This window comes from Athene cunicularia (genome assembly GCF_003259725.1).
Source record: "Athene cunicularia isolate RWA chromosome 6 unlocalized genomic scaffold, athCun1 chr6_part1, whole genome shotgun sequence".
NCBI lineage: Eukaryota > Metazoa > Chordata > Aves > Strigiformes > Strigidae > Athene > Athene cunicularia.
In genome coordinates this window covers 7,666,059-7,686,652 of record NW_020799105.1, presented here as the reverse complement: position 1 = coordinate 7,686,652, position 20,594 = coordinate 7,666,059, and the positions used below count along the sequence as shown (strand labels likewise).

Below are 20,594 nucleotides of genomic sequence, written 5' to 3'. Positions count from 1 at the left end.
GTGGGATGGGGCGGGCGAGATCTTGGGACACCACCAGGACAGCTGACCCGAACTGACCAAAGGGATATTCCATACCATAGGACGTCTGCTCGAGTATAAAGCTGGGAGAAAGGAGGAAGGGGGTGGGGGTCACCCTTGGTCCTCCGAGGCAACCACTACGTGTATTGGAGCCCTGCTCCTGAGAAGGCCCCACATCGCTTCTTCATAGGAAGCAGACGATAAATCCACATGCTTCCACATGCAGACCTTTCCTTTACTTTGCTTATGTTAAAACTGCTTTTGTTTTACCCATAGGGGTTGGTCTGTCTTATTTTCTTTCCTCTCTTCGCCCTGTTGAGAGAACAAGGGGAAGGGGGGGAAGTGATAGAGTGATTTGGTGGGTACCTGGCATTTAGCTAAGGTCAAACCACCATATTGGTATATTGGACAGCTGAAAAAAACAACTTAAACCATTCCACACAGGCAGAGTTGTTACTGCACAATGGATAAATTATGAACACTTCCAAAGACACCATTCTGTAATAAATAAATAAATTCAGACAGAACTTTTTGAACAGTATTTCAAATTTAATGGAATCAGAACAGCAAACCATCAGAATAATTCTATACATCTATATACAAAAATTTTGGAGCATAACTAAGTCTCTATTACTTCCTATATACAATCACCTGAAGAAATAGAATGTAAATATCTCTTAAGCAAGAAAATACTTTTGCAAGATTTTGTAGCTCTTTTTGAGCGCAGCTGTTGATGGATGATTAGCTGATCACTTTCCTTCTCTGTGTTCTATCAAGGTCTGAAAAAGATGACATTTCAAGAGTTACTCAGCATTTCTTCAGGGACAAAAGACATGCAGTTCTAGACCCATGTAACCAATAACATGTTTTTTCCCAGAAGCTGTTTTCAGAATGAATTTTGCCTATTATCTTTTAGTCAAAAGGTCACCAGAACAGAGACACCATTTGAGTGCATCCTAATAAGCAAGAAATACTGGGATCATACGGAACTCCATTTTTTGCTGAAACAAATATCCAAGTCCAAAGAAAAAAGTGATCTGAAAGCAGCTCTCGCTTCTTATCTCTAATACTCATTTTGTGAAACAGGAAGTGTTCAGAAAACATATTTTTAGCTTAAATTTCTTTAGCTTTCTGACTTTCCCAGGATTCAGTCTTTAGCTTTTCCTTTCACTTCCAAGCTTCTTAGCTTCTTTTGCTCTGCATTCCTGTCATTTTATTCATCCTCCTATGGACAGCACTTTGGTTACTGCTGCATCTGTTCAGACAATTTACAGAAAAGTCAACAGTATAACTCAGTATGGGCAAATGCCCACCACAGCAAATGAAAAAGGACTGAATAGAATGAAGAGATGTACTTCTCACAGCCAGAGTACACTCAGCACTTTAGTTACTGCCAAAACCATAAAGATGGATTTCAGAAGCAGTACATCAAACCCTGGCCTCTAAGGCTCTCTAGGCTGGCTTAGACAGGGCAACACAATCTAAGCACACTAAGCATGGAGGTATCCAGATCGTAAAGTAACCCTAATATCAGCTGAGCATAAAAGGAATCGGAAATTACCTGAGGAGCTCACTTGCCCTGCAAAGTTAATTGTACATGCAGACCTTTCTCTTCAGCGTTTTGATCATGCTATTCCAAATCTATGGATTCCTTAAATGGTCTCTATTTCTATTATCCCTTTATGCTACTTGTAAATGAACACCAACTACTGGAAAAACAAATTAAGACTCAACTGCTGTACTAAGAGGAAAAAGTAATACTCCACATGCCACAGCTAAGGTATCTAAGAATCCAAATGTGAAGATATCTCTGTGACTACTATATAGGTGGTACATCAAGTCAGCAGTCACACACAGAGAAGACAGGTGAGAAAACAGAGAAAATGAAAGTAACACATCAGGAAGAAAAGACCAAAAGGAGTGGTTAGGTAGAATCAAAAAAGAAGTCAGTACTTTCAAACCTCTTCTGCAACTTGACTCGATCAGGTTTGTTCTGTCCCCCAATATCTTATTTTAAAACAAGATTACAGAAATAGATTACAGCAGACAGAACGCTAACCTGCAATCACTTACCAAAGAATCAGGGATATCTAGAGGGCAAGAACTGTCACTTGAATAGAGCTTTCTTTTAGCTCGTTTTGGCTTGAGCTCGTTTCCTTTGACACTTTCTGGTTCTGCAGACTTGGGAGAGCTTATTGTTGCCATTAGCTTCTTTGCTACAAGAAAAATTTTATCGTAAATCAATGTCTTAATGGTTTTGTGAGCCTCAAAATTAATGAATGAAGGTTTAACGAATAAAGATTTATTAAAACCAGTTAAAAAATGAAATTAATGTAGTCTGAAATTTAAACATAAAAATTCAAGACTGGTATGTATTTGTCTACAACAGTCTTCTCTACCTGGAAACAGTTTTCTAGAGCTTCAAATGCAAAAGCTTCAAGGACACATTTAAATAGCACCAAAAAAAAAAAAAAAAAAAATGTTAAATCCCACAGGAATTGCAAACAGGGCTTAACTTCTTTGTCCTGACAGAAGCACAAGGTTGAGTCAATTTTCTCTATGTACTTGTATAATTTTATCAAACTAGTATTAGTTCTATAAAGAGATGAGTGTGTGCATTTTATGAGCTAGAAGGAGGAAGAGATCCCAAACAATACTGAACTATGCAAAAGAGGGAAAAAATAGAGGACATGGTAATAAAGGCTACAAATTAGACCTCATTTGATGAAATTAAGCATTTTCAGGGTGAAATTTTGAGTAGTCTGAATTTGACTTCCATTGGTAATGACATGTGGTCCTCATGGAACCACTATGGCAAATGTGGAAAATCTTAAAAATACCACTATCTTAATTTTAACTGTCCATATGGAATAGTGACTGACCTTGTTTTAACCAGCCAAATAATAGTGTCTTTTAGAATTTAACACTGGTAATTCCTTGTGCCCTCTGCTAATCTTAATCTTTTTTTTTTAAAAAACCCAGTAACTCAGAAGTCATGTCTTACTGTAGGAAAGAATAAAAATATATTCTTCAGTGGGAAGTCCTAGGAGTTAATTCTCCCAAGGCTATGCTTAAACTTCATGAAATCCATTAATGGCTTCATAGCTAGTTTAATTGAAGTCTTCCACATATTTTCAGGAGATACTGGCTTTCAGACTCTGTAGGACTAATCTTCCTCTCCCATATACATACTTCAAAAAACATTAATACAACTTCCACAGAAAGAAAGCGGTGAGTGGGGTAGGGATGGCTTACAGAACAAGGTCAGATCTGGGTTTGAATTCAACTCTTGATTTTTTTAGATCAGCAGGTCAAGTTTCTGAAACTGCCTTTAATTGTTTTACTGTAAGCAAGAACAAAGTAACTCAGACATTTCGAGCTTAATATTGCTTTTAGGATCAATTTATACACACATATTCCACAGTGCATCCTTTCGCTCTACCTGGCTTACCTTTCACACTTAACCTAAACTCTAGAACCATGTGGTCCTTGCAATCCAGTCAGCCTCTCCTACTCTGCAAGATTCAGTACAGCAGGCCCAGTTCAGACTCCATTATTTCATAAATGAAAGAACAACTTGATGCAGCAGATGTGTCCATTGACAGCATATACGTTAACTGATTACGGTAGAAAAAAAGCTATTCTACAATACCCAGGTAACATGGAATAAGCCTTATTTATTCTGCACAAACCTTTAGAGTGAATAATAGTAGGAGAACGTTGGAAAAAATCTTCAATTTTTTTTAGTGTTCCATCTTTCTTTTTAGCTGACTTTTTACTTGAAGTAGATTTTTGCTTTCTTAAGGGGTCTTCTTTTCTAAACAGCTGTTTAGAAGACATCTGTACAGAAATACAAGATCATTGCTTAAATTGAAAAATTGACTTATTTTCAAGTTTAATTCCATTTTATTTGACTTCCATCTTATTTTCAAGCTGACAATTTGAGCTTTGCTACCGATACCTCTGTTCATTATCCTAATGATGATGCCACAGCAAGCAATGTAGACAACCTTATTTTATACCCAAAAGAAAAAAAATTGTCAGAGTTTCAGAGAATACACCTAAGTGCATGAGTAATATAGGAAAAAAATAGTTTCATTTTAAAAAGTAGATTCAAATTTTTTTTAGAGTATTTCATTAGACCAGCTGTTCTAGTTATAAACCAGAAGGAAACTGATGGGGAAAAACTAATCTCCTGTCTGCCCTTTGAGCCTGCCTAAAATCATATTTTTATAATTGTCATGCATATAGATGACACAAACCTTAGTTTTACTTCAAAAGGCATTACCTATAACATCACACATGCTAAGAGTATGTTCAAACTCTCTTCCTAACTACTCAGCATGTACCATACTCCCCTGTGACTCACTGTACACTGCAGCTAGGGCACATTCTTGGCAAATACAGACTGATTCTCTTTCGTTAGCTTATAAAGCTTAGGATTTTTAAACACTTAACGTTGTCTTCCTACTATTAAAATACATAGGTAATGATCAGACAGTGATGAATAAGAACGCTTGCTCCTTTCACAAGTCCAGCTTTACAGAAAAGGTGGAGCTGTGAAAGGAGAAACTGACTTCAAAATTGAACAAAACCAAACTATTCTCTTGCTGCTCGTAGAAGGTGAATTAGGCATAGCAGGTTTTACATTTTTGTTCTCTCTTTTCACAAAATACTAAGAAAGTAAATATGACAAATTTTAACTAGGATTCTTCTGGAAAGAATAATGATCACCTATATTAGAGAAGCAGGCACTGTTTAAATGCTGTGACCAACAGTAGGGAGGCATTGACTGGATAGAGGTAACTCTTCAAATGGGAAATAAACACTCAACAAACTTGTGGAAGGGAACTAGAAATGCCTGTAGTCAAACCATTCTGACATTTACTGTTCTCTCCATTATTTCCTATACTTTTGTCTTTAAGAGACTGGACAAGCCAGCACACAAATTGAAATTAATAAATCTAAGTGTAAATTCAGATTTATGGTGACAAGTATGAAAAATGAGGTTGGTAGCACAGCGCCATTGTTAAGCTGTCTTTTAATGACATCTTCTGTCTTGTGAAGCGGTGTCAAGAGATTTCAGATAACCAACAGCCAGACCAACTGATAACAGCATGAGAAAATGGAAAGAGGATTTTATTCTTTAATTATGAGGGAGTCTCTGCAGAAGATTCGATTTTGTTTGTTTCTAAAAAAAACAAACAAGGAGTTTTTATTTTTTTTAAAAAAATCGACACGAGCAGTATGTAGTTATTTTAGCACTACAGGTCTCCCCTGAGTCCTTAGTTTTACTTTTAACAATGCTGTTCAGTCTTAGGAAGCTTAAAAAACAAACTTGTGTCTTCAGTAGACTTGTAACAGTTAAAGTTACTGAATCATCTCAATCTATTTCTGCTTGGCATATGTAACATGAAGATAAATATTTAAGAATAACATTCAGGTGAATAAAACAGCAATAAGATACTTTTAAAATTAGTTCCATGTTATTGAAAAATTACTTAGCTGACTGTTATCCCATCGGGGTATGAACATGCACACTGTGAGAGGATTTATAGATGGATTGGTAAAACAGTCTTCTCAAAAGATGGATAACTATGTTAGATGAAATATATTCATCTGAAGATAAGGCTTAGTATTTTTCCAGTGCCTTCAGAAGGATGGATATTTTTGCACTTACTTTTCCAGCAGCCTGAGAAAATATTACTCTCAAAAAAAATTGGTTCAAGACCTAAGAAGTTCAAATAAACTCTGGACATTATTCCAGAATGAAATGCTTCAAACTAACTTACACAGCTTTTAACGGTTACTTTTGCAATCCAAGTTCAACAAAATGAGTTTACTGAAGTACTGTTGGACACTAATCACTGAAGTGACCATTTCCCTTAACTACTTTACTAAGAGATTAAAAAAACATCACTTGAGAACACCTGAACAAGAATGCTAGAAAAGCATCACAATACTTCACTCTCCAGCTGAGACAAACTCATTCAATGCATCACTTAGCACTTATGCAGATGATCCACAAGTCATCTCCATTATACTCACCTGTCAGCTGCAGAAGTCCTTAGAAGTACAGAGATTCATAAGCCCCACAAGTAGGGTCACAAGTATGTAAGTACCACCACAATGAGGTTTCAGGGTTTCATAGACTTTGTAAGTGTCTTAGAAATAGCTGTGTGCTAATGCTGATAGAAGTCAGGGGAAAGAAATGTGCAGTTCAGGTAGGAGCAGTGAAGATTTTTACCACCCCAAACTGCTGTGTAGCCTTAGTCTCGCACATAAACACCACAGCATACTAAGAAGGCTGGTGCATATAACCTAGCACAGCTGAAGGAATTAAGAATAATTAAGGTCTACAGAAAACAGGGGGGTTCAGGTGCTCGTGCAATTAGTTCTGTACATTCCCTCTAAGTACAAGATCAAAGGAAACACAGACTGGACAAAAAGTCAAAAGGAAGAGGTCTTGAAACTCTGAAATGAATTCATTAAACCCAGGGGTTTAGCTTTTAATTGCATATTAGAAGAGATTATGCTTGATACCAATGGTTGCTTAAAACAAAAGAAGCAGTTCCACTGAACTGGTCTCTAATCCTGCAGATCACAGCTAGAGACAGAAGCAAATCCTAAGAGCAAGGAGAGAGAAATGTAAAAGGTAAAGAGGAAGCACATATCAGGGACAAGTGTCCAGAGTGTGGATAAACTGAAATCCATGACTATTCAACATAGGCCAGAGATCCACCACTTGGGAGGAGGCGGGGCATGGGGGGGTGGGGAGGTTTAAATATTCTCTATATATGTCCTTAGGATCTCAGTGAGAATCAAAAGGATAGGATTTTAACATATGATCAGAGTAAGAAATTGGAAGACTGCATGTTGGAGAACGGCTAGCAGAACAAGGCCATAGCTCTCTGCAGGAGCTGGTCGGCCATAGCTCCCTGCAGAAGTCAGTCACAGCCACCTGAGGTAAACAGAGGAAAAAACCCAGGGTACAGTTATACTAACAAGGAAGGAGATTCAAGGCTCAGTGATGCTAACAGGGACAGTTGTGAGAACAAATAGGTAAGTTGGGGCGCATTATGACCTTGGGGGTGAGAGGAAAACAGCCCTGAGAGGGAAGCAGGTTCACAGGAAGAAAGATGTTTATGCATACCAGAAATGCCACAAGGGGCTGGGATATTATAATGTGACCTTTTAGATGTACCCAATGGCTGAGATATTATAATGTAGTTTCTTAAACGTATCCAATAGAGTTGCAAGTAGTGTATTGTAGAGTGCTTATATAAGGTGTGATTTCTTTCAATAAAGTTGAAGCTTGCTCTATCATTCACATTGAATCGGCTGCTTGCTTCCTCCGCCCGCCGCAACTGCACAACATTTAGTCAGTTGGTCTAGGCCATACCTCATCCATCTCTTCACTCTTCCTCTTCCTTCTTGGCTTGAGCATTTTAACTGTAACTGGTAAGGTGCTGCCCTGGTGTTTCACCTCCACCTTATTGGGTTGCAGAGGTGTGAACTGGATTTCCATCTCTGGTTTTGGGAACCGACTAGTATTTCCATTTTCTGTGGACACTTCTGAAGAGTCGAGGACAATTTCTGAATGGTCCTGTAAATACACGGAAATTTTAAGAACACAAGTTTTAAAATAACCGAGTTAAAAAAACCCTTAATACATCTCTTTCCCCAATGGATTGCAAAGTAAGCATTCCATTTTCCAGCTGTTCACTTCCAGAACACTTCTAATTGAAAGAATCTACTTCAACCAAAGCAGAGTTTAACCCTTACTTCTAAATCTTTGTTAGGTTTAAAAAAGTTAACGTTTCTATTCACAATCACAGAACTTGAACTCAGCCTGATGCTTTGTTTTCAAGCCATTTTGCTCAAGGGCAGAGACAGAGTCACAGTTTTCACAAGTAGCAGTAGAAGAACTGACATGACTTTCATCTTAACTCTGCTGCTCCTTAGGAGCTAGGCAGTAATGTGAGTTTTTGAGAAAAAAGTATAACCTTTCTCTAGCCTATCTTTAAGGAACTCTCCCTTCCCCTTCTACACCAGGGAAATTGTGTAAGTAACAAGGGCCAACTAGCAAGCTACAAGCCCAATTCAACCCATGAGAGACTTCTCCATCACCACCTGTTTGTTCTCTGGAGGAAGAGCAGGCATTAAGGCAGCCTTTTGACCACAAGCTGAAAAACTTGTCTTGTACCTGCTCACAGCCAAACCACAACTGCAGAGTGAGGGTGGGACAGAAAAGTCAGTTTGCACAATTCTTCTTCCTCAGCAGCACTAACCTTCCACCATCCACCCAACCCTGTTTTTCTTAGCAAAACCAGCAAGTTAGAGCTGTCGTCTTCCCAGCTCCTGCATCTCTGTGGCAGCAGTTTAGCTGCTGGCTAGCATACAGGAATTGATTCAGCAGCTGTTTGAATGAAACCTGAAAGACAGGCTGCTGGGATGGTTGGTGGTTAGAAATTGCAGGTGGCTGCTGCTACTGCTGCTGCTAGTAGGGTCCCAAACAGAGCAGCTGCTGTTGCATCTTGAAGGGCACCTTCCTCCTCTCAAAAAGGAAAATGATCAAAGCTCATGGAAAGCCCAAAGACAGTCACATTCTTCAACAGGCTCTGCTGGGATTCTGAGTGGGAGTATGAGCACCACTGCATTCCCAAGAATGGAGTTGGCTAATACAAACATTTTTCTTTGTAACTGCTACTTCAGGAGAGTTAGCAATCAAAAAGTCACACAGGAAGGGCTGGTGTCATTAGTTAACAAAAGCTACACATGAGAATCCTGCAGTGGAAGAAAGCAAATCCAATTTGCCCTGCTATTGCTCATCCATTTAAAAGGGTTTATATATTTGTTTCCAGTGACTTATCTAATAATCAGCCACTTCACAAGCATTGGTGAGAGGTAGGATTTCAAGAGCATGCAGCTCAAGTCATATATAGCTGTTCACATGATTACCTTACACATCTTTTATTTCTACCAGAAGCCACTAAAATCAGGTGATCTGATCACCAAGACAGCTATTTGCAGCATAAGACTTCAGAATTGTTCAGACAACAGGATACATTTTCTTTCCTCTTCTGCGTTTAGCAAAACCCATACAACTGCATAAAATTTTTACGTTTCAGTTTTGTACCAACCTCACTTAACAAAGAGGCACTGCTAGGACATCAAGATAACAAATAATTTCCCTTTAACTTCATCGGATCTAACTGAAAATCTTGACAAAGTATAGGATTAGTCCTGCTTTGTTTTTCCATAAACTGTAAATATTTAGAATAAGAAAAAAATTATGCTAAACTAAGACTCAAAATATTTTGATTTTTCTAAAGCTACAATATAAAAGCTCAAGTGCAGACAGCTAATGAACACCTGGGCTGAAAGACAACACAAGTTTAAAGCAGTAACCTCTACTCACAATGCCATCACTCACAATGCCACATGCCCTGTCTGGGTCTCACCAACAGCCCGTCTAGTTCAATACTCTGCCCCAAGAGTGGGAGATGCTATTTAAAGATAACATGTGTGATCCTGGTCACCTTGTCATCTGTTCTCCCCATACTCTCCCATCATTCTTACCTGTTGCATTAGGGTTGTCAGTCTACACCACTGCTTAACCCTCAGAGTATTCATTTAAAAATTATTTATGAATTTCTACTACAAAATTTTTCCAATCCCTGCTCACAGTAACTGCTTCAACCACCTCCAGAAGATTACTAGCTGCTTCATATAGGAATATGTTATTTTAACTGTCTTAAGATCATCTCCTATTAGTTTCATGAAGGGCTGCCAGGTTCTTGCAGGATTTTAGCAAGGACAGTTCTGCCTTCTGTCTACCCATCGCAGCCATGAATTTGCAAACCTCAGCCCCACAACCCTCCGGTGGCCTTAACCTCTCATAATCAGAGTGCCAGCTTTTTAGCCTCTCCTCACAAGTCAGGACACACACATCATCCTGATCACTTTAGATTTTCTTCATCTCCACTATCTCTTTCTTGAGAATTATCTGACTTCCCCCCAACACTACTCCATTCACTTCACCACCGTAACAGTTTCTCACATGATAATCCTGTTAGTAGCCTCTCCTTATTCATAACATCAAGTACGGTGGCTACTGCCTTGAGGTAAATACTTCAGCAGCAACCGTTCACAACAATCCATCTCTATAACTAATTTTATAGCAAAAATAACTAATTTTATGGTGCTCTCATCTGCCATTACAAAGCTATATAAAGCAATAACCACTCTGAGAGCTACTCTCTACTCCCTCACACATCACAAGCTTTATCTATACAGCACCAGGTGAACTGATGAAGTAGCAAGAAACTGGCCAGTCTTGTTTGGCAGCAGACAGGAAAGAGATGAGGAGATGCATTTTATCATTCAGCCCAGTTCTGCACAAGAGGAGAATCGCATCTTCCAGCAGTCAGGGGACGGCCTGCTAAGAATCCCTGTTCAGCTCTCTTCATTACTAGTTAGCAATGGAGTCACACAGCATTAATTCAGTTTAATGGGAAAACTACCTCATTAAATACTGCTCATGTAGCACACAAGGGCCTGGTCAGAATCAGAAGACACAGTGCAGGTGCAAGACTTTTCATTTTTGTTCAGGAAACATGCAAAGTCGATCTTTTCTTTGTGTACACTTCAAATATTGTTTTGTTTTGAAGTAAGATGCAAGATACTGTTCTGTTCTTGTGAACCCCATATGGGCTGGCAGCTATAATTACAGAACCACCTCTACCTACCACAGTATAAGTGGTATCAGGAAAGCCGTTGGAGCTGAAATCCCCTTAGCACTGACGTTAACAAACAGAGATGACATCACAAATATTACATCTTCAAATCTCTAGAGCCTGGATTAGTTAGCTAGTTTCTCCCCTCAGGTACATAAGTTGTACATTGTATAGAAAGGTGGCATTCTCTTAACTAAAGTACTTCTTTTTCTGAGAGGGAACTTGAAAGAGGGAGAGAGAAGAATGAACAAGAACACAGAACTAATGATATAGTTAAAGTACAAAGAACTACAGAAAGGGACTTTTGGGAGATTCTCCATGTTGCAGAAATATACACCGAGAAAACAACAAAGACGTTATTAACACCATATCATTAGTACATACTTTCTATAAATATAACAAATCATACCTCTTTGTTTACAGACTGATCTATTTTATCTTGTCCTTCAGGTAAAGGTACTTCTGCCAAAGACTGAAGACTTTTATGGTTAATGAGTTGTTTCAACTCCTTTATAAAGTCCTCTTTCTCAGCCAGCTGTTTCCTTAGTTCTTCTATATCAGCTTCCTCATCCTAATAAACATAGCAAAAATTGCCACAAATTGCAGGATTGGCAAAAGAAATTAACATGTGCATGAGCATCATTACAATTACGTGGTAGCATCAGTTTTAGGATTGCAGACTCTAACAGCCAGCTGTGCAACAAAGAGCCAACAACTTCACATAAGAGTGACCTCTATTTAAAGTCACGAAAAGTCATATAACAGCCTGGGAAGATGTAATGTAAACTTTTTTATGTTACTCTACTCAAGTAGGGTTATAAGAAGTTCACCTCCCATTTCGTTGTGAAGTTCTTGGCTCTGTGAAAAAGGCAGAGGATGCGATAGTGGTTTCACATTTCCAGTCCAATCAAATCACAATCAAATGATCAGACTTGAATATTTCATTGAACTGCTAAGTTTTTTGAAACTTCAGTTACTGTTACAAATTCAGTTTCATAAGCATAAAGCTTTTTTTTTTTTTATATTAGCTGCAAACAATTTCACTATGTTTGAAAGAGAACCAAAATGTAGTGTTTTGCAGAATTAGTGAATACGAAGAGAAAAATCAAAAGAACCAACTACAAGCAAATCCCACAGGAACAAGAGAGAATGAGAGAGGACCTTTCCTGAATCCTTCACTGCAGCTTGTTTCAGTTCTGCTATCTCTTTGTCTTTTTGTACGGTGATAGAAGCCAAAGTCTTGAGCTGTACTTCCAAAGCTTCTACTAATTTATCTCTTTCTTCACGCCACTTTTGAAGATTGCTGTCCTTTTCTACCAGCTGTGCAGCAAGTCTTTCCTGAATGGGGGGAAAAAAATAGGTTAGAATTGAACACCACTTCTACAAACCATCTGAACTGTTCTGATAGTTTAGTATTGCATAGTTAGTACTATTTTATGGCCTTGGTAGGCTTGAGAGCCTACGTAGGTCTTAAAAAGCTCACACAGAACTAGTTTCACTACAAATATACAAAAGCAAACCAGGCTTCAAATGAGAAAAAACTGTATCTATATTTGCACTCTTTGTGAATAGAATTTTTGTCAAGAATCACCACTCCTGTTTGCCCACTTTCTGATTTTATTACTAGAAAGTGTCAGGCAAGAAAAGTCACAGACAAAGTGCAAGTAGTCCCAAACTCCTAACATCCCTCTGTACGGACTGCAGGTCCAGAAGGTCATTGCTAACTACTTCTAGATGCAAGTACAGTTTTAAATTGCACAGACTCATACAATAATTTCATATGCTTAGGAAATTACAACCTTGGTACAGCCCAGTGACCAGGCAAGGTATCCACCTTGTTATTCACTATCAGTCACTCTACTTTCAAAGTGACATGGGAGCAAAACCACTAGCATTTTGACCAAATGCTTTTACTGGAAAGATATGGAAAGAAGCTATTTTTGTCAACTACTGCTTGCTTCTTCTCTTCCTTCTAAAGCCTTATATAGGCTTCCCACTGCCCACCCGACCCCCCTTTTATTTATTTTAATTTTTTTGTCAGAAGAGCCAAGCAATAAATCTTGGTTTTCAGGGTATGTTTTCTCAGCTTCATTAAGCAGCAATTCATTTAAGCACAGGTTACTTATTGGTGTTTTACACACAAGATGAAGTCTGAAGAATTCATAGCAAGGTGGTGGTGGTGACAGGATAGAAAAGAACAGGCACACTAACTTCCATTACGTATTACACTTTTATTTTGTGACACTACTATTCTTCCCTTTTCACATGGAGAAGATCTCATGTGGGCTTTGCATGTGATAAAGTGAGGGGACTTTGTCAAAGGCCTGCTCCCCTCGAGCGCCCACACTGTTAACACTTGATCTGCTCTGTATGTAAAGACTTGCGCTAGAGGACTCTGCTGAGACCTCCAGTCACTTACAATTTCCGCTTGTTGCTCTACATAACGTTCTCTGTTCTCTGCAAATTTTCTCATTTCTCTGTTGCGATGGCTCTCAGCTTCTTTCACTTGACTTATGAGTCTCATTTTTTCCTCCAGCCAATTCTTTCTATCGGTTTGATACTTTGCCTCATTCTCCTATTTCGGTGGAACCAGAAATAAAGCCATAGGCAGAGATTAAGCAACACAAAAAGTAGTCTTAAAATCCAGTAGTTTCAAAAAGATAACAGAAATACTAGCACAGTTTTACTCCAGCATATTCCTAAGTATTACATTCTCATTTGTTCTTTTCCATTTAAAAAAAAAATCTTCAGCAGTTTTCAGACCTTATTATTCAGACTGGCATGTCTTCAGGGAACAGACTTTTTTCGCCCCCCTCTAAAAAATTCTCAGGGTAAGTCACAAACACTATTAAAGTTACACCAAAGGTAATGGCAAAAAGACCTTTTACTATACAAATTCCCAATCTTTTATAGTGCCTTGTGGAACATGTCAGGAAACCTACTTCAAGACTGAAAGGCCAAAAATGCAGCACAATTTGAATGTTAAACAGAGATAGCGTGTAACTAAGAATGTCCCTTTGCCGCCTTTCCTACTACAATCAAACCTCTTGTCAGACATTCTCCCACACAGGACAGAAGGCACCTGAAAAGCTGCTTGGGAAAAAAAAGTTTTTCTAATCCAAGGAGAACTAAGAGGTAAATCCTCAGCCTAAGAGGAAGGGCTTACAGGTCACACAGCAAGCACAAATTCTTTAAAGAGTCTGATTTGTCTGCCCAAGCAACTGATGGGAAAAAGGCTTGAAACAACCCAGCTCCTGACATCTGTTCAAGACAGCTACAGGAGGAGCCCAGCTACAGATGCACCGTCCATGGCAGCACAACACAGCGCACGGTGCACTCCACTGTGGGGCAGCAGTGATGCTGGAGATTACAAAGACACTGCATCCAGACTTTGCTGCACTGACACACTGCAGTTTTTAGAGGAGGTTTCCTTTACCAGAATTTGCAACATTGTGCCCTAGTTCTTGAAACTAGCAACACAAAAAAAAATTTAGACTCCTAATTGAAGCTTATGGCTTTAAACCTAATATGAATTACAGCCCCATATTTTACCTTCAGTTCTTTTTGCAGCTTTATTAATTCCTCATTTTCAGCTCTGTTTTTTTCTGAGGCGTTGCTCATCTTTTGCTGCCAGTCTCTATTGCTCTGGTTATTCAGCTCTCTACATTTCTGCTTCCATGCTTCCAGTTCTAGTCAGTACACAAATTGAGGTTATATAACATACAATTTTAAATGCATATTTGACCACATTCACATCCTTCTACTAAAGTTACTTGGATTTATCAGCTATGACCACAGAGGGACAACACAAGCCTTTAACTGTTGGAAGTTTGTTATGTCCTATATAAAATTAATGCCTAAATAACACTCAACAAATCAAAGCAGAGATTTAAAGCAGCTATCACAACACATCCAAAACAATTTTGTCTCCGTGCTCCTTTCCATGGAGAGATTACCCCAAACTAATCTGTTGGTCTCTTCTAATTTGGCTTCAAGCACTTGATCCTGTTTAATCTGAGTCTGTTCTTGTTCTTCTAATGTCATCCGCATATCTTCAATTATTTTTTCCTTTGCACACAGATCTGAAAATAAATTTACAGATCAGACCCCATCCTAGTTACCACCATTCTCTCCCAGAGTGCCTTCATCACAAAATTCCCCCATTTCCTGAGATCTAAAGCTCTATCAGAAAGAAATAGAGCATCTCTGCAGAACTTTCCAAATCCAGAATTCTGAAGTGATTCTCATCAGCTTGACTTAGGTGAGCATTTTAGAGTTAATGTCAGATTAAGGCTTGTATCCTATGACAAACTAACTATTGTTCCACTGCTACATGTTTATCAAACCTGCAAAAACTGTTATTGTGCTAGTTCATGTTTCAGTGTCTGACTTTGTTAACGTGGCCAACTAAAGGGGCAAAGAAATACCAACATCTAGTAAATTACCACTGATACAGCAAATCCAGTTTTCTTTGGGGCTTATGTGTCTTACTCTAAGACTGTTTCTTTGCTTTCAAATATTCCTGCTAATAAGGATTCAATAAAAATTAGTTCCTGACTGTAACATTTTAATGCCCAGGTTGGAGTTTCTCAGTATTTTAAAATATAAATATGCAAGACTCTCCAAATTAGATGACATCACAAATTATTATTCTGCCACTCTACACCCAAAAAATAGCACAATGAGGGCTTTTTCTGACCTTTACATGCTTCCTCATACTGTTTGGAGACTGCTTCCAGCTTCTCATTATTCAACTGCTCCTAAATATCACATTGAAAGTGAATTAAAGAAAACATATCAAAAACATGTTGAAAGAAACAAATATACATGCTGGATATTAGCAGCTTCTCATTCTGAGCTTTAATAAATAACAAAATATTTAAAGTCAAACAGATGAGAATAAATAAGCTTTTCATATAGTGAAAGGAGCATTCAGGCTGACTTAAAAAGTGTTTAGAAGACATTACTACTAACATATCTGTCACTCATCAGAATCAGGGTATCTGCAGGTACTAAGTACGTATTTACTAGGCAGATTACTCTATTTAAAACAATTTGCCTACGTCCTGCAGTGAGAAGTTCTTCAAAACATCTTTCATTCATCCATTAAGACTAATTTCAGCTGGCTACCCTTGGTTTTACCCCAATTTCTGTAGGCTTTCTCCTGTTGGTTGGAAAATTTGCCTCATTACTGGATTAGTTAAAAAAATTAAAAGCAAGTAAAATTTTAAAAAAATATAATACCTTTTTAAATTGCAAAATTGTACGCTGTTTCATCTCTAATTCTTTACTAAGCTGGATTTTAATTTTCTCAAGTTCATCAACTTTGTTCCTCAGGGATTTCTCCTCCGATTGCATTGCACACACCTGTAACAACGTACAAAGACAGCAAGCAAAGCTAACATTTAGCTATAAGCCTTTTACAAGCTCTGCAAGTTATCTAAATAAAAAAAATATTTTAATCAAGAATCAAGTATTTGCAAGCATCTTTGCTAATTTTCAGGGGCTAGAAGTGTACTATACTGTACATCCTTCCTAGGGAACAATTTTCACCATAGAATAGAGCATTAAATTTGGCAGGGAAAAGAAAAACAAACCACACCACCAAAACCAAACCACCAGGAAACAACCTAACCAAACTACAAATTCAGTTGTCCTTTAAAGAAGAAAAAAGTGTTTCCTGACATGTGATCCCATCCAGTCCTTGCTACTTCTCAAACGATTATACATTGCACATTGAGTAGGGAAAATGTCCTGAAATGTCAGGCTGCTGAGGAAGACATTAATACTTTTTTAAAGTTTAACTTGCAAGCCCAAACTCTTGCAGTAGTCATCTGGATTTTAAGTTCTTGTGATATCCCATGAGGCTCTAAGAAATCCTACTGCTTAATAACTGAATACTAACAATCATCATTAGTAAAAGCTATTCCATTTTTTCTTTTTTTTTTCCCCAAACTTAATAGAAAACGTCTCAGATTTAAAAAAGTCTCTAGAAGTTTGTGCTTTCCTTTTCCAGTTAATCCATCCTGTCCTCCCAGAGATGACATTTTCCAAGAGTCTGCATTCTGAGGCTTTTAAGTCAGCACAAGTAACAACATAAGGCTACTGTTGTTATGAAGACCACAAAGTCCTCCTCCATAACCAGGTGAGCCTACTTTTGACAAGCCTTTTTTCAAGTGTATTAATAAAATTTACTTCCCCCCCTTCCATAGCAGTACTAATCCACGTTTTGACATCCGCTCTTATCTTTACCTTACAGCTCAATGGCAAGGTCACTTAAGCTTCCCTCTAACTGGATCACTGAACGCAGCCTTATTGTGAACCACTTTTAACAGCTGTAGCTTGAGACTGGTTAAAACAGGTTTTATAATAGAACCCCAAACAAACTTGCAGAAGAAACACTTGGCCTGTGGTTACAAACCTGGTTTTGTACTTGCTGAATTTGTTTCTTGGCATCACAAAACTTCTCTTTCAAATCTGCATATTCTTCCTCTTTCCTCTGCAAATCTTTTTTCAAACGCTGTACAAGGGCAGAACTCTCAGAAAGATTTTTACGTAGCCTTGCGTTAGAAATTAAGAGACATAAATAACATTAGTGTTATACATCTCAAAGAAACAGCTTTTACACATTAACTCAGGCTCTTCGATGGCTGGCTTTATTCATGAAGAGAATCGCAGATCTAACAGCTAAATGACAAACTATATAATTTTACTTCTGGATTTCAGCTACTTATTACATGATCCTGAAGTAACAAACCACTCATTTACTCTTGAACAGTGAGATTTTTTAAAATTTTTTTTTTTAAAGCACGGTAGAGTAACCATTTCTATGATTAGATGTTCTTACACAGTAACAAAAGGGACAAAGTTAATATCAATTAATTTTAAACTTGATATTTACATCCCAGCCCTTGTAAGGATCAAAAATACAAACTAAAAAAGAAAGTTAAAAAAATATTTAACAAGTCCTGTTGTTATTAAGTGCTATGAAATAATTAGGAAGTTTAATGGGCTTATTTTTAAATGGTCATATTTATTTTAAAAAGCTTACACTAAGTTATCTTGGATTTTTACTTTACAATTAACCAATAGAAGATTTCTTAAATTCTATAATTAACAGTACAAAATAAGGTCTCACAAAAGGAAAACCTTTCAACATTTTACAAGCACAGGGTCAGGGATCCCAAGACCTTCATGCTAAACTGTGTTTTATAGTACACGCAGCTGCCCACCGTTATTGCAACTAAAAGAAACCCCAGTCAGAAGGGCTACATGGCATCTTAAAGCCATTTTTACATGATCCCAATTTCCTTGCCACAGAGCAAATACAATCTCTCAGATACATTTAATCTCTTATTTCTTAAAGATTTAAAAAGTAGAGAGGGCTCAGGAAGTTCTACTCTCCGACACCCATTATTCCTTCAAGTTCTTATAGTATACTGTGTTCACCTAGAATAGCTATTACCAAAGCTAGCTGTTTACTGTTTAATTACTAGGCTTTTTATTTTTTCCTTTCTTCTTTTCCTTTTCACCATTCAGTCCTTTCCAAAGAAAACACTGCCTGCTTTTATACGTGTTACAGGATATAACATTAAGCAATGTCATTTCCTCCAAAAAGGGTATGCAACATAATACTATTAGAAATTCCCAAATAATCCAGCATTTCCTGTTTCCCCCTACAAGAGTTCTGCATGATTTGGATCTGTATTTCTGAAAGAATACACAAACAGGGGTGGAAAACATAGCTAGCAAAATATGCAAACATAGAGATTAAGTAGTGTAATATTAAGAGCTCTTCATCAGCTCTTTATTTAACCAAACCATATTTGGTTAATAAAGTTGACAAACATGCAAGTGTGTTATGTCAAAATAAACCCATGTTCACAGAAGGTAGTTTTAACTTGAGTCTCAAAGGGCTAGGAATTCTCTCATTATTTACTTACAATTCTATAATTTGTATTTGCTCATCTTCATTTTTCTCTTTTTCTTGAAGAGTGTGTTTCACATTTTCCAAGCTGTTCCTCAACTGCACAACTTCGTCCCTTAGATCTGCTTTCTGATCATTTAATTCTTTCAGTTTTTTGTCTGAATTGGCACATTCCTCCCGCAGAGCCTCTGTATCAGTTTCCAGATTGTTAATAATAGAGTTTTTTCCTTGAAGTACTTCTTCTAACCATGTTATGATGGCATCTTTAGTTCTAGAAGTATCCAAAAGGCATTCAAGCTCTGTTATTTTTTTCTGGTAGCTGGCTACTTGCTCTTCAAGCTGTGCAATTACTTCTTGATCCTCTGCAGCCTGGTGATCCTGCTGATCTTGATTTGCAGCCTCATTTAACCTTATTTGAAGTTGATTATTATAATTCTCAGCATCATCAAGTCCCTTCTTTAAGTCTTCAACTTGTTTAAGTAGTTCTTGAATCCGCTGACTTTTTTGTGAAGAAGCCTTAACAATATTTTTGCATTCTTCCCAAATGCTTTCCACACTGCAATGAAAGGAGTTCTCCTGTCTCAGATCTGCTGTGGAAGCAGTTTGGGACTCCAAGCATACAGGACTCATTAGAGCTCTATCTAGTTCATCTTTCTGAGAGTCTGAGGAGTCTTCTAGATGAACGGAATCAATATCAGTGTAAGATTCTAACTGACATTTATACAACTCATCTACTTTGGACTGCATTGTTTTAATTAGTGACACTTTATAAATTATATTTTGTTTAGCACCTTCTACTTCATTATTTAGCTGAATAATCTTTTCTTTTCGTTCCCTATTGATAGTTTTCTGTTTCTCCAATTCAGAAACAATCTCCTGATAGTCAGCTCGACACCGCTGAAGTTCTTCATCTAAGCCAGAAGCCCTTTCTTCAGAAGCAGAGAGCTTGAGATTCAAGTTTTTAATTTGCCCACTGAGCTCTTCTTTTTTGTTTTTTTCTCTTCTGCATTGTTCTTCAAGTGCAGCTAGCTGACCTTCCAAGGTTTCAGTTCTTTCCTTCAATGCTAGGATTTCTGCAGAGTTCTCAGTTTTATTTGTTGTCACATACTCAGTTCTCTTTTGGTCTAGAGAGTCATCTTCCCAACTCTCCTTCATACATCCTGAAAAAAATCCAGACCCCACAATAACAGTTCAGGATGACTCAAATCAATAGTACAAGTCACTAGCACTACCAAATAGCAATTACTATATGGAAAATGGTCACCATCTGAAAGCCACCCCCTTATATCCTATGGCATTTTGAAGTCCTGAAGTAAAGACCCTCTGAACAGTCTAAAATGCAGTAGGTGCCTCTTAGGCTTATAGACAGTTTGCAGCATTCAAGAGCCTTAAGAACATTTTGCCATGGCTCTGTTCCAGCCTTCTACTCTGCGCCACTACAGAAAAATCTAGCTAGATTTACTAATATGTAGTAATAGCTGTGAGCTAGATAATGTTCACCATTATGTCTAGTTTCCACTTTCACTGGTTCAACAATACTGTTAATACAGCCAATCACCCATTTTACATTTAGAAAAGGAATGGCATTGTATACTTTCCTGAGAATTTTCAGTCATACTCCATATGTCCTTACTTTAAAAGTTAGGCTAGAAATCCAGCACAAGTTTTCTGCTTAGTGTTTGGGACTGTCTTCTCTTTTTTTCAGTTGGTTTCTAAACTAGATACAAGGATAACTACTTATGCCCACATCTAATGTGTTGCATGTAAGGTTCTCCCAGAAAGATCTACAATATTCTATCACAATCCCAAATTTCCATCAGCATTTTATTAGCTTAGGACTGTTCCCCCTCCCCGAAGTCAAAACCTCAATTCAGGTTTTGGTTTTTTAGAGGGCTCAAGTTCTACAGGAC

General features: G+C 37.8%; 1 protein-coding gene across 1 annotated transcript in view; it reads right to left on the bottom strand.

Moving 5' to 3' along the window:
- Positions 1-649: 649 nt before the first annotated feature.
- Positions 650-20,594, bottom strand: part of KIF20B (kinesin family member 20B) — a 41,899-nt gene continuing 21,954 nt past the window's right edge. The window contains exons 20-32 of the mRNA XM_026850939.1: positions 18,701-19,844; positions 17,179-17,317; positions 16,002-16,124; positions 15,457-15,517; positions 14,714-14,839; positions 14,310-14,446; positions 13,177-13,332; positions 11,919-12,095; positions 11,167-11,328; positions 7,421-7,624; positions 3,711-3,858; positions 2,092-2,234; positions 650-797 (exon numbers count right to left, since the gene is read on the bottom strand). Coding sequence (XP_026706740.1) covers positions 768-797; positions 2,092-2,234; positions 3,711-3,858; positions 7,421-7,624; positions 11,167-11,328; positions 11,919-12,095; positions 13,177-13,332; positions 14,310-14,446; positions 14,714-14,839; positions 15,457-15,517; positions 16,002-16,124; positions 17,179-17,317; positions 18,701-19,844 — 2,750 coding nt within the window. The 3' untranslated portion in view covers positions 650-767. The remainder of the gene's footprint in view (positions 798-2,091; positions 2,235-3,710; positions 3,859-7,420; positions 7,625-11,166; positions 11,329-11,918; positions 12,096-13,176; positions 13,333-14,309; positions 14,447-14,713; positions 14,840-15,456; positions 15,518-16,001; positions 16,125-17,178; positions 17,318-18,700; positions 19,845-20,594) is intronic.